The sequence below is a fragment of the Poeciliopsis prolifica genome, unplaced genomic scaffold (assembly GCF_027474105.1).
Source record: "Poeciliopsis prolifica strain line A6 unplaced genomic scaffold, Auburn_PproV2 SCAFFOLD003, whole genome shotgun sequence".
NCBI lineage: Eukaryota > Metazoa > Chordata > Actinopteri > Cyprinodontiformes > Poeciliidae > Poeciliopsis > Poeciliopsis prolifica.
The window spans coordinates 9,619,068-9,633,330 of NW_026562378.1; the positions used below are offsets into that span (position 1 = coordinate 9,619,068).

Sequence of the window (14,263 nt, forward strand, 5' to 3'; positions counted from 1 at the left end):
ATTCTCCTTTGTAAAAATAAATAAATAACCACCAATCAAAAGTTTTCTATTGCCCCAAAGAGACAGTTTTTTTCTATAATGACCACAAAGCTTCATAAAACTTCCCCTTAATCCTACTCAGCTTCTATGTATCTGCTAACAAAAAACCTCCCCAGAGCATGACACAAGATTTACAGTGGGGATGTCCCATTCAAGGTGATGCCCTAGTGTTAGGTTTCTATTGCAAAAATTATACAGTAACATTTTTGGTCTGATCTGATCAATTCCACTTTGTTGTGTAGATTTGTGGACGAACGCCTCAGTTTGTTGACAACCATATTCTTTCACCTGAGCCTGTAATAATACAGCTCTTGCATGTAGTCATTTAACTATTAATTAGTTAGATGACTAATTAGGCGGTAATTAGTTCCATTGAATTTTGATTTGGAGTTTCAAAGTCCCCCTAAATGCAACACAATTAATCAGGTTTTGTTGTTGAATTATGTGAAAACCAGGTATTATTTTCCAACGCTTCAGAATTTCATGCTCCTTTGTGTTGATCTAGCAGATAAAATCCCAGTAAAATACATTGGGATTTTACTGGGATTTAAGGAGGCTGCAAAATGAGAGAATTCAATGTGTTTAAATACTTTCACAAGGCACTACATATTTAGTCAACCGTTTAGTTTTTTTTTTTATAAAGATGACTATTTTTTCTGATGTAAATCTATAATTTTTCCATAATTTTCTAACACCTTGCTTTACTCTTGGTTTCCTTAAGTATTCTGAGATGTTTGTGTGTGTTTGCATGCAGCTGATGCGAGACCAGCTGCAGCAGGAGGAGCAGCGTGAGCGGCAGCAGCAGCAGCAGAATGTGGCGATGCAATACATGCAGCAACGCATGGCCGGGTCTCCTGCACCTACGCCAGCTATCAGCACTCCGCAGCAGTACCAAAGCATGCAGGTTCCTGTGGAGGTTCTGAAGGTCAGTGAGGCCACAATAAATGATTGTTACCAACCTGCTGTTTTTATATTCAGTGCTCAAAAATCTTTGGAACATATTGATGTGTAGTTGGGAAATATATATTGATTTGTTGTTTGATGAAATTCTGCTTTTTAAACAAATGGAAAATGTTTCACTTATCTACTGGAGAAATTGACGAATCAGTAAAATTATTTGTGGATGTGTTTTCATTAAGTTGTGGCTAGATTAAATTTTTGCTTTTGTGGAAATGCATGACTACTTTTTATTTTGACTTATAAATCGGCAGGGAAAATTAAAAAACAAACACAGATCTGTGGTTTGATTATTTTACTCTGAACAGAATTCCTTCTCTCTCCTTCTACAACCTATTTTTAGAATTGGGCATAACTCATTGGGTCTTGTGTAACCAGCCCAAATATAACATTACAAAAGAAAAATCACTAAACAGATAGCGCTGTCAGTCTGGTTTCAGAGGATTTAATCATGGCTGAATGGGGTGACAGAACGGCACAAAGGAGGTTTCCATTGAGCATTCTGACCAGGAAGTCTGCTTTCTCAGAAACAGGTTTGAGAAAGGAGGAAAAAATAAAAATAAAGGGGAGCAACAATCATGTGAGAAGAAAGAATGGGGAGATAACAGACTTTTGACATGTTTTGTGATTGGCCAGATATGGGTGATGCAGATGCAGATACTTTGCTTTATCAGGGACTGATAAAGCAAAAGGACATTTTGCCTGATTCCAGAGATGCCTGTTTGTCCTTATCTGTGTTGGTGTGCGACACTCCTTCAGATGCTTTGTTTTTTTGTCCTGTTTGTAACTGTATATCTCTCCAGCAAGTACTCAGCCTTAACAGTGTGGGGCAACATGCCTGTATTGTATTGACTGTTTACTTTGCGTGTTTATGTGTGTGTGGTTCAATGGAATGGCGTTTATGAAACCTGCATTTATCCCGTTGCAGATAAAGGAAGCTCTCTTGTCTTCAGGCCCGCTGAGGCTGTCATACTTCCTGCAGCACATTTCTTTGGAGTTTGTCAGTTCCGGTATGGCGCGGCCTGCTGGGCCAAGCTGTCAGAACTAAATAGTCGGTCCTGTTGCTCGTCCTCACTGCTAGATGTATTTTTATTGTATCTGTTTATCAGTGTAGATTTTTGTTCCTCCGGCAAGGTGAGGAGCTGAGAGACAGGAATGTAATCTTTTGTGTTCATTGTCCTTTTATCAACAAGGTTATGCAATATCCAGCAACGCCAAATTTCATGGAACTTGTTGTTAATGAAATTACTTCATAGAGTTTTGTGTGCATGTTGATTCTATTTAAAACTTCAGAGGAATAAACTGGATTCTAATGCTGTTCCTTCCTGTCCAGCTACGTCTTTACTTAACCTTTCCTTCCAGAAGTCCATCATCAGTTTATGTACACAGACTCAACTTCAGTGCATCTGTGTACTGTTGAGGTCAGAGGTTTGCAAACACTCTGATAATCATCAATCTTATTGATTTAGGCTATTAATGATACATTTAAGCCATTTTCTTCCAAGGCAAAATTATTGTTGAGCCTATAAATTCAGTGATCACTGAAAATAAGATCTGGGTGCATAAGTTCATATATACTGTGGCATTCCTACAGAAAGGCCAAAATTTTACATACGAGCACAAAAATGCATACATTCCTGCAAATGTTTTGATCACAGCCCCTAAGAATGTTGCAAGAAATCAGATACTTTTGTAACCACCAACAAAGTCTTGGCCTTATTTTATTACCCTGGACCACTCTTCTTAGTAGATGTGGGAGCACCCACTTGCTTCATTTTAAGAATAAAGTATAATAAAATAAAGAAGGTTGAATGGGTTGCACCATTCAACCTAGCCAGCCCATTCAAGCTGGGTTCTCCAAAGCCCCGAGGTTAAGGGGGTTTGGAGTTATTGTGTAAATTTGACTCCTGAATGGTAGCAAGGGGAGATTAAAGGATTTCTCACACATGCATGAAAGAATCAAGGCAACGCTAAAGATAGGATTTTGATGAGGAAATAATATTATCATGGAAAGTAAAGCTAAAAAAGTCAATTTTAAATAATACTCCCCCTATAAATGGCACATATTAACAGCTATAAAATATTAAGTGGGCCTCGGGCTAAACATTACGTTTATGCTCAAATATCTACATACACTTCCACTAATGTTTCAATGTGTCAATCAGAGAAAATTCACCTTAAGTTCAAACTTGGGCACTTAGCTCTCATTTCTAAAATAAACTTTTGAAGTTTCCTTTATTATTAGTCCAGCATGAACAGTTGGCCACTCAGCCCGACTGTTTAGTGCAGTTGAAATGCATTCACTAAATGCGCCCAAAGTTAATATGAAATTCCTGCCAAAGATTAGTGCATGTAAAAGCCTGACCAAATTTCATTTTAAGTGAGAAAATGAACAAAAGGGAGTAGGGTTGGAGTGTATTTGCAGTGCATAACCCTGTAAAATGTACCAATGAGAAAAAAAAAAAATCCATATGTAGGGTTGTGTAGAAATGGGTAGCAGTTAAAATGAGATCCAGTAACAGTAATGTCTTTGACAAGGGAGTTGTAAAAACATCTATCGAAAATAACAGAAACATCTATTTACTGACATGTTTGTGGTTATTCTAAAATAACCCAGCTCTTAGCTATTAAAGTGGATAAAAGAAGCAGGGGGCAGCTCCCTGCTCGGCTCTGGCCTTTGATGTGAAGGAATGAGGCCGGCTCATGACTTTGTGGAGCCACACTTGGGGATTTTGTGCAGCCCACTAGACATCACTGATTTAATGCTGCTATATATCCTGCGCCATCACATCACTAAGATATAAAGTTGTCTAAACATGGATTTAAATGTTATTGGTAAACCATTCTGAGTTAACTGCCTTTTATGAACAATATAGGAATAATTTTCAAACTGATTTATGAGTATACGTCTGTGTTATTACTGCTAAGATTTTCATTTTCAGTTTTGAAATAATGAAAGAAGTCACATTTGCTTAATGATTAAACTGAATTATTATATTTTTACTTCATACAGGTGCAAACCCACCTTGAAAATCCAACAGACTATCACATCCGTCAGTCACGGAGACAACAAGTGAAAGAATATCTGTCAACCACCTATGCTAACAAACAGGTATTTGTTTGTTAAATGCTCTGCTGTACAGAATGTCTTGCAAAAGTATTGAGCGTTTTCACATGTAATTTACTGGTATGTAAATCAATAGAAAAACACAAAGTAGTATGTGCCTGTGAAGTGGAACCAAAGGAAAATGACAGTTTGTAATGACGTTTACTAATAACAACATGAAACGTATTGTGTGCATGAATTTATTTCTGTTTGAGTCAGTTACTTTAAGAACCACTTTTTACTTCAGTGATGGCACACAATGTCTTTTAGGTATTTCTCTACCAGATTTGCTCATGTAATTTAGGTTTTTTGTGTTGTTGGAAGGTGAGCCTCTGCCCTAATCTCTGGTCTTTGGAGCTTCAGATATGTTTTCTTCTAGGAATGCCCTGTAACCAGCTTTAGTTGTGAACCAGAAGAATCATAGTGAAAAAAAAGTAGCATGATGCTGCCGTGGGAATTGTGTGTTCAGTTCACCTTCACCTTTTCTTTCCTCTTTGTGTCTCCAGACGGTTCACGCAGTGGCAGGGATTATGCCACCGTCTCCTCCCACAAACATGGGGCCTGCGGGGGGTTCGGCATCCGCACCTCCACCGCTCCACTCCCCACACATGCGTAAGGAGCAGCTCATGTCTGGCAACAGTGCCCCCAACAGCCCCATGGCCATGCTCAACATTGGCTCTAGCCAAGAGAAGGAGGTAGGCGACTGCAAGCGTGCTGGGCAGACTGTGCAATAAACATAAACCCATAAACATTCGGTTCATGGTCTTCTTTTAATGCTCAGTTTGCAAGGACCCAACACAAATATATAACTTAATTATGCCAATATATAAAATTACGAGGGTTGAAAATTAGCCCAGAGAAGACATGATCTCCACTTTTTATGAAAGCATCATAATGTTTTAATTGTACTCTGGTGGGCAGGAGCAGCACTTTGCAAAGGAGCAGTAGGTGAGTTGGAAGAAAGTGGTGACTAACTGAGAGAGGCAATTAGTGGAATTTAAATGCTCCATAATGGCCTTCCTGCTGTAATTACAGCTTAACAAGTGACAGAGGAACAGCAGAACGTTGGGGCCTTTGAACCTGGGAGACTTTGACCAACACTCTGCCTTCAACTCTGCAATTCCTCTTTTTTTTCTTTCGAAGAGAAAAATTACTCAACGCTGCCGCAGAGAGTAAATGCTCTCATTTAGCTCTCTAAATGCTTTTAGGTGTTTTAAAATGGAAGAAAAAAGAAATAAAGAAAAATGGGCCAGTGCTTTTATTGGCTAAATATTTTAATATTATTTAGGGAAAATTTCTTCAAGAAGTAATAAACATGGACCTTTAAACTTATTTGATAGACTCAGCCTCGGTAATTTATTTCTGTATTGAAACTGGATCTACTGGTTTTCTGAATTGCTCTATTTTTTTTTCTTTTTTTGCAGATGGAGGAGGTTATTGATGACATTATAAGTATGCAGTCCAGTTACGACGACATTCAAGGATACATGGACCCTGTTCAGATGCCAAACACAGTGAGTAGAGAGAATCGTCCTTCTGAAAAGAAACAGATTTCTTCGTTTTCATTGTGTTTTATATGACGCCTGTACTTTGCATCCAGTTAACCTGGAGGTAAAAGACCGAGTGCATCACTGGCTCTGCAGGCTGTAGGGTTGAGGCTTTTTTGTTACTGGTCATTTTTAACTGCAGTTTGTGGTAGCATTTTTCTTTCGGCACATAATTTCATTATATATGACACAAAGTAAAATCTTTAACTATAACTGTTCTACGTTTTGTCTCAGTACAACCACAAACTTAAATTATTGGGATTTAATGTCACAGACGATCAGAAGTAGATGGAACAGATGAATGGTTTTACGGATTGTTTATAAGCAAATCATAAAATTTGCACATGCACTTTTATCTAAGCCCCTTTTCTATGATACCTCTAAATAAAATCCAGAGCTACCAACTAATTAGTAAATTAATGAGAAATTAATCTCAGTTTGAATGTTGCTTTTTGATGTTGACAAAATGGAAAGCTTTTGAAAATTCACCCAAGATGCTGCATATAGCAGGAACACTGACCATCACTCCGAACAAGCAGAGGCATCTCTTTGCTGTAGTAGTATTTCAGTTTAACAGGAAAAGGTAAAGTGATCAAAGTTAATGATGATGATAAAGTCCGTTAAATACAAGGTAGTCTTGAAAGAAAACAGGTGAAAGAATGGCCTAGTCAAGGACTAGATCCTAAATCTAATTGATTGTTTGTGACAAGAGTCGATGTATTCAAGCCAGTCTGTCAAAGCTTGAACTATTTCCAAAGAGGAATTGGCTAAAATATGCAACTGTGTTATGTTACAAAAGGAGAAAGCATTTCAAATGTTTATAGTTTTGGGTTGTGTGGTATTTATCTCAGAACTGTAGTAGACTAGTATGAGCCTCTTTTTGAGTAGAACGTGAATTCTTCAAATAATGCAGGTTGAAACTATGGACTGAGTGACATTTTTTTAAACCATATTTTACTACTTTCAGTCCCTTTTAAGCCTCCTTGGATGAATAAAAAAGAAAACAATATTATTTAGACTACATAATTGATGTTTCTTTATTTGGAATTTCATTGTTGTTCTCAACTTTTAAGTAAAAAAAATCATATAGTTAAATATTGCAAGTCAGTTGTTGGTATAAAGAGTTTGAACTCTTATGTTTCAATAATTACCATATTAGTGATGTTTGCTATTATTTGACATTATTAGGCATTTCTATTAATTAAAGCACAGTATGTTAATCCACTGAATGTTCCTCCAAAGCCATTTTTTCCACTCAGCATGTACCCACAGCGTCCAATCAGTTATATCTTCATGCAGCCATAAACAAAAACACATAGACAAACAAAGTGAAGTGCACGAAACAAAGTGTATAATTGGCTTAAATACTAAACATTCCATCCGCAAACCGTGTTGGACATAGTTAGGAATAGCCGGGAAGACATGCCGGGACGAGGACTGTGCTGCGCTTTGTGTCCGAGGAAGCAAACTCAGAAAATTAACAATTAAGCCGCCACCAGTTAGAGTTCAACTTGTTTACAAGACATTCGGAGAGAGGGAGGTGGAGGAAAGAAAAAATGGGAGCGAGGGGGTGTATACGGGTGGGGGCGATGAGGACAATTTATGCTGGAGGCAAAACGGAGTGAAAGTCCAGTTGGGGGAAAGTTCACTCCTGTTTGGTGGAGAACGGAGGTAGAAGACGAACCGGAGCGCCGCCGCTGAGGTCATTCTCTCAACAGCAGTAGCTGCAGCGGAGGCGGGTGCCACAAAACTCTGCATGTGCTGCCCGAGCCCAGGAGAGAAAAAGAAAGCCCGCTCGGCCTTTGTAAGCAAGGGAGTGTAGGATGAAGGAGATGAACAAGACGTATGCCATTGTGGAAGTTATTGAAGGAGAACAGATTCAGCTGGTAAGATAAAAAGCTCTTTGGCTGCTTGGACATGACTTTGATTTAGATCGGAGGCAGTGGATTGTCCTTTTCTTTATGCTGTGTGTTAAGAGTTTGAACTTCTGTCAGTTTTTTTTTACATAAGCATATTATTGGATGCTTTTCCTGCACTTCAGATTCTCCTCATTCCATTTCATATTGTTGGATTTTACATCTCAATTAGAGCTTAAATCAAAGCAGGCTCTGATACTATGTGTGTTCAACCTCACTGACTGCTGTGTGGAGACAGAAACCCACATATACAGCTGTGCCTTTAACTCCCACCGCCCTGTGTGGTTGATTGGTTTAATCACTTAAACTTTGTCTTTGTGCATGAGTCTGTACTGCACTGCGTGATAAGATTGGTCAGCACAAACCAATCAATCTCAGTGTTTCAAAAGATGGCTGTAGAAGAACTGCATATCAGTGTGTTAACTGTGCTGGATAGATTCCAGCTTACCCGGCCTCTCTTTATTCCCTTTAATGTCAGCACAGTGAGTAAAACTCACCTGCTAATCCTGACGGGGATTAAGACAGCAAATTCCTTGGAATTCTTGGAATCTTTTAAACTTTAGCAAAAGCCGGGGACCCCACTGAATGCCAGGCACAGACAGAGTGTTTTGAAAGTCTTCAAGCAGACGGTGGCACTGGCTCAGAATTAGCCGCTAATTAGACGAGCAGACTCTTGGGATTTCCGATCAGAATGTGTGAAGTGAAGTGCAGAAGCTCGGAGGAACAGGCTGAGACGGAGCGTGCGTTTTCTGCTATCTACTGTCAGCAGAAATAATGTCAATATGACCGGTGGAAATAAAAGTTTTTTATTGGGATTTTATCGTGTATCATGATGCACTAATTTGTTTCAAACATTAACCTGAAAAAACATCTGATTTCCCTATAAATGAATAGCCACACTGTTGGATGTCTAATTTCATTAGTTAATAATCAATTTATGCTTTTTTTAAAGCCATTTTTCTCTCCTTCACAGCTCAACTTTCTAATAATTTGAAGCTTTTTGTTTATGTTAGTATTGAAATCTTTCAGCATTGTTGCAAAACTTCAGAAATGCCTCTTCATGTTTTTGTCAGTGAATGTGTTTAATCCTCCAGGTCACACAGTAGTTTACAGATTAAGTTATCTTTCTCCTTGAGCTCTTTATCTGTCAGGTCTCATTAGTAGGGACACATTCGTCCCGACTGCTTTATAGGGCAGTTTGACACGGCTCCTTGACGGGTCCAAAACTCATTGACTCCTTGACCTGCACAATTAAAAAGAAATGAGTTCTTTTTAATAGTCTTCACCGAGTTAAATCTCTGTTGTTATATAGCGTCTAAAGTGCAAGATTTTGGAGTTTGGAGCACTTCACGGGTGTAAATTCAGGAGCAGGAGAAGGCAGAGGAGGGAATCCAACCATAAAGACCGATAAGGTTGATAAGACGATTGTCAATCATTGCTGTGCATTTGGCAAGCTGTGATGTTATTGCATTATCTGCTGCTGTTTGCGCTTTACAGCACAATAAACACGAACACTGACTCCATAAAAGTATTTTACAAGTTGCAAGAAGCTCTGAAAAATTTCTTGGTAAGGAATAACATATTTAAGCTGAAGTGCAGACAGATGAGATTATACTTTATAGGGTACTCTTTATGTTGTACTTTGTAAAATTTAATCTGATTGTAATTTTACACTATAACACAAACATAAATTTAAATAATAGCATCATTTCATGTTTGACCCTAAACATTTTTGCTTTTTTAGAATAGGGAACAGCAAGGGGGCTTGTTTATAAAAATAAAAAGACTGAGCCATTACTTGCGTTGATGCAATAAAATAGTTATTTTTCAAATGCTTAAAGTTCAGTCTGTATTTAGACATGTGTTCTAAACTACAGTGTATCTCTTTTTGTTTGTGCTCCCCTTACTCCAAGCTCCCGCTTTCCAGCAGCCACCTAGACGTCTACACAGGTCCTGGGATGAAGGCGCCGACTATCGGAATGACAAGCAACTCCTGTCCCGCCAACCTGACCATCAAGCGGGAACTGTCAGGTGCGAACAACTGAGTTTTGAAACATTTCATTCTTTGCAGATGATGTAAACGTTGCTACTCTAAGAACTACAGTGACTCTTCCTGGTAATCTGTGACATCTTTGTTGTGCCACTTTGACAGCTTTTAGTTGATTATTTTTTGTTTTTGCAAAGACACAGAAGCCCGTGCGCTGGCTAAGGAGAGACAAAAGAAAGACAACCACAATCTAAGTAAGTATCTTTGCAGTGGACGCATTCACAGTGACAAATATGCACAACATAGTTGGCCTCATGCATAGTTTGCTACAGCTTTATGCTGATTTAGCTGACATAGTGTAACAAGTGGGTGGATAGTTAACTTGATCATTTCTGCTGTTCTAGCACTTAAGAGTAATTGCCTGTGACTGTGACTTTGTGTGCATTTGTGCTACTTCTTATTGTTAATCTCCAAAATGCAAAAATGTTTTTCTGTTTCTGTCTCTTTGGTCTTCAATAGTTGAAAGGAGGAGAAGATTCAACATTAATGATCGAATCAAAGAGCTGGGCACCATGATTCCCAAAACCAACGACCTGTGAGTGTCTTTCAGTTTGCTTTGTTTACAGGAACACCTCAATAAATTACAATATTATCAAAAGTTAAATTCATATCACATTTATTGTGTACATTCCAAGCATTTACTTTAGTTGGTTTTGATCATTCTTCCTCTCAGTTAATTGAAACCCAAAGTTCTTCTGAAATTCAACATATTACACAAGACCAATAAAAAGGGATTCTTCATGCAGGGATGTTATCTTATGACCATGTTATGGCCTAAGCAGTCATTGACAAGCATACTGACTTTATACAACATAGTTACCAACGCCCTCCTTTGGGTGGGAGTAAGCTACAGATGGTCAGTACTGAAGAAGGAACCTATTAATGAAGAAATCAAGAGAAGGGAAAAAGTGTATTAGAAAAAAAGAAACAGCAAGGACAACTGCAGTCTTGCGAGGAACCTGAATCAAAGCTTGTTTAGGAAGAGAAAGACAAATCTAAGGGCATGAACTGCAGCAGGAGTGAGAGCTTTGAGAGCTACAACAACAGATCTCTTATATGTTTCATTTTTTAGTTGAATTACTGAAATAAGCTATGTTTTTAATGATATTCATTGGGTGTCAACTGATCCAAAGGACATATGAGTAACTGGCTGTGTGTACATTCCTCTGTTTGTAGTGATGTACGTTGGAACAAAGGTACTATATTGCGCGCATCTGTAGATTATATCAAACGCATGCAGAAAGATGTGCAGAGATCCAGAGAGGTGGAAAATAACTTCAAAAGGATGGAGGTGGCCAACAAACAGCTTTTGCTACGTATTCAGGTAAAACACTTAACAGAAATACATAAACAAGAAATCAATGCAGACAATATTTGGGATGACGTTTGATTTTGATGTCGACAGGAGCTGGAGATGCAAGCTCGACTACATGGCCTGCCAAGCACCTCCCCATCTGCGCTAAACCCCGGTGAAATGATGCCTTCTTACATAAAACAAGAGACCAGCCCAGAGCAGAACTTTTCTCATGCCCAGGCACAAGCCCTCCACCAGTCCCAGCACATACCCCACAACCAGGCTCAGCCCCAGCAGCACCACTTCCTCCCCCAGACCCACCTCCATCCTCAGAGCCAGCTCCAGCCTCAGGCCCGGCAGCTGCCACCGCTCCCACAGCATCTGCCGCCCCAGCAGCCCATCCAGTACCCAGCCGTGGGCAGCTCCCAGCCCTTTGACTTTGTTCAGTCACTGGACCTGTGCGATGGGATTCACGGATTCTCAGACGGCATGTCGGGGCTGGGTGACCTAGGCGGACTGGACGTCCAAGGGAGGAGAGGCGAGCTGGGCTTCTTGATGATGGACGAGCCTTTGTCCCCCATGGGTGGAGACCCGCTGCTGTCTGCCATGTCCCCCGAGGCGTCTGTCGACTCTAGCCGCAGATCCAGCTTTAGCATAGAGGATGGAGACATCATGTAGAAATGTAGCGTGGTTGCAGTAAAACTGTAAACAGCATCAAACAAAATAAGAAAACCCCAAAAATACACACAATACACAAAAAAGAATCAATCAATATTCACCAGGTCCCAAAATCACACACTTTGTGGTACAGTTATCTCTCTTTAACGGTACAGTCCAAACCAGAGGGTACTCCAGTCTCACAGAAGTTGTTAGTCAGAGCCGGCCCAAGGCAAAAACAAACTCAGCTGTTGCTTGGGGCCTCCAGGCCGTTTAAGTATATGGATTCTTAAACGGAATATTGATCTCAAATCCTCAAAATGTTCTTGACTCATTTAGAAAGTCAAGAAACTCGACATGTGCACTATTTGTTATAATTTATTCATAGTTGCATCATTATGTTATTGATCTCAATTTAATGTCAGTAGTTAAATGCTGCTAGCTGCTGCTTATGTCTGTGCCAGAGTCACATTTTAAGGACAATATCACTATTTAATACATAAATTACAATTATGCCTCTTTAGTCATCAAGAGCCAAAAGTGCCACAATTCAATATGGCAATAAGTTGCACCATATAATAGATCATTTAAGTAAAACAAAATAAATCATATGAATTAATTAAATATCAAAACAATTTAGAAACAACGGTATTTTAAAGTTTGTATACATTTTATGTCAAAAGCATATATAATGCAAGTATTTATTTTATTCCATTTTACTTTGAGGCAGCACGTGGAAATTATATTTATCCGTTACCTCTGGCATCCAAGATTTTACTTAACTCACATGCCTCTATTGGAACTATTTAAGGTGAATTGGAGTGGGGTCCAAATCAGACCAAAGACTACTTTGGGCCGGCTCTGTTTAGATTAAATACTTTTGCACACACACTCAAGTGCCTGCAAGTTGATCTGCATGGCTCGAAGCTTTACCTGCCAGGCTGAGCATTTCCAGTATTGAACCAACACACAGATCACTTGTGCAGCACATTTAGCCTTATTTCCAGCAGGGTGACTCTGAATCCTATCTCAGCAGAGGACAACACCAGCAGTTAATTAGATTGACGGTATCGGATGCGAGAGCAAATGGGGGCATTGTCTCACGTGAACGTCATTTGCCCCCTTCCCCCCCGCACACCTCTTTTAATAACCGTAAACGATTCGGTGTATGATAGCTAATAAAATGGAAATAGCTTTATGGCCCTGCATACATAATTCATTCTGAAGGGGATACAGTCTTCTGACATAGCTGCTCTCCTCACTTTGCTTTTCCACATTTTGCTTTGGCCACACTTGTTAGGTGTTGATAAAGATCTGAGTTGGCCTGATAAATTGGAGGGATCTCTGGAGGAGTTCACATCTTATGATTCAGTTAAAAACCTTACTCAGTGGGTGGGTGGAAGAAGTCTTCAATAAACTCTTGGTCCTGCATGCTTTCAGCACAGCTTGCTAAAGTGAGTGGCTGCCATTAGTACGTTTACCTGCTGTTTTGATTTGACTTGAAACATATCCTAAAGCAGTTTCAGTTAATTGTGTACAGATGAAACTTACAGCTTCATAAAACATAAAATTTTATGTGCAGTGTTTCAAATCCTTTCTTTTTTTTCTTTTTTTCTTTTAACTGACTGCACATCTTGCTTGAGGTGCAAACGCCATAATCACAGACGGTGTAACGATGACCATTATAGGGAGCAAAGTCCAGTCAAGGACTTGATGGAAAACCTGATTAAAATTCTTGGGAGAGGATCCAGTTAGGACCTTCACTCAGACACTGTCAAGTTATGTGGAGTGAAGTAATGAAATTCTTTGGATGATCTGAAAGACTTAACATTAATTTATGGGAAATTTGTCAAAAATACTCAGGTGTTGTAACAAAATGCAAAAAAAAAAAAAAAAAAAAAAAAAAAGCAGCATTTGTTTTGATCACTCAGTTGTGTCTGAGCCATGATCCACATCCATGTGTGCCTTTTCATTTACTCTTCTGCCTCTTTTTACAGCATGTTTTTATACATTTTGGGCCATACACAGCTAAGATTTTATAATCGTATTCAACCAGGCCTTTCTTCTGTCTGCTTCAGCTGAACTATGCAATTTGCAGGGGATAAACATAATTTTATGTATGGACTTTTTAAGGGTTTGTGAATGAGATCCACAAGAAAGGCAGGTAAAGTTAGGCTTTAATGAAGGAGGAATATGAAAGTTTGGTCTTGCCTCTGTAACAGTTTTGTAAGCACAGAATCAGAACATACAGTTAGGGCCAGAAATATTTGGACAGTAACACAATATTTGTGAGTTGGGCTCTGCATGTCACCGCATTGGATTTGAAATGAAACCTCTACAACAGAATTCAAGTGCAGATTGTAACGTTTAATTTAAAGGGTTGAACAAAAATATCTGATAGAAAATGTAGGAATTGTACACATTTGTTTACAAACACTCCACATTTTAGGAGCTCAAAAGTAATTGGACATATAAACATAACCCAAACAAAAAGTTTTTTCTCAATATTTTGTTGCGAATCCTTTGGAGGCAATCACTGCCTTAAGTCTGGAACCCATGGACATCACCAAACGCTGGGTTTCCTCCTTCTTAATGCTTTGCCAGGCCTTTACAGCCGCAGCCTTCAGGTCTTGCTTGTTAGTGGGTCTTTCCGTCTGAAGTCTGGATTTGAGCAAGTGAAATGCATGCTCAATTGGTTAA

At 39.1% G+C, this 14,263-nt stretch overlaps 1 protein-coding gene across 2 annotated transcripts in view; it reads left to right on the forward strand.

The window, feature by feature from the left end:
- tfeb (transcription factor EB) overlaps positions 1–14,049 on the forward strand; it is a 35,350-nt gene extending 21,301 nt beyond the window's left edge. The window contains exons 4-12 of one of the 2 annotated variants that reach the window (XM_055027118.1): positions 794–964; positions 4,010–4,108; positions 4,609–4,797; positions 5,527–5,616; positions 9,479–9,596; positions 9,750–9,806; positions 10,072–10,147; positions 10,789–10,936; positions 11,018–14,049. In XM_055027118.1, coding sequence (XP_054883093.1) covers positions 794–964; positions 4,010–4,108; positions 4,609–4,797; positions 5,527–5,616; positions 9,479–9,596; positions 9,750–9,806; positions 10,072–10,147; positions 10,789–10,936; positions 11,018–11,584 — 1,515 coding nt within the window. In that variant the 3' untranslated portion in view covers positions 11,585–14,049. The remainder of the gene's footprint in view (positions 1–793; positions 965–4,009; positions 4,109–4,608; positions 4,798–5,526; positions 5,617–9,478; positions 9,597–9,749; positions 9,807–10,071; positions 10,148–10,788; positions 10,937–11,017) is intronic. The other variant, XM_055027119.1, reaches the window with a different exon arrangement.
- Positions 14,050–14,263: the final 214 nt, after the last annotated feature.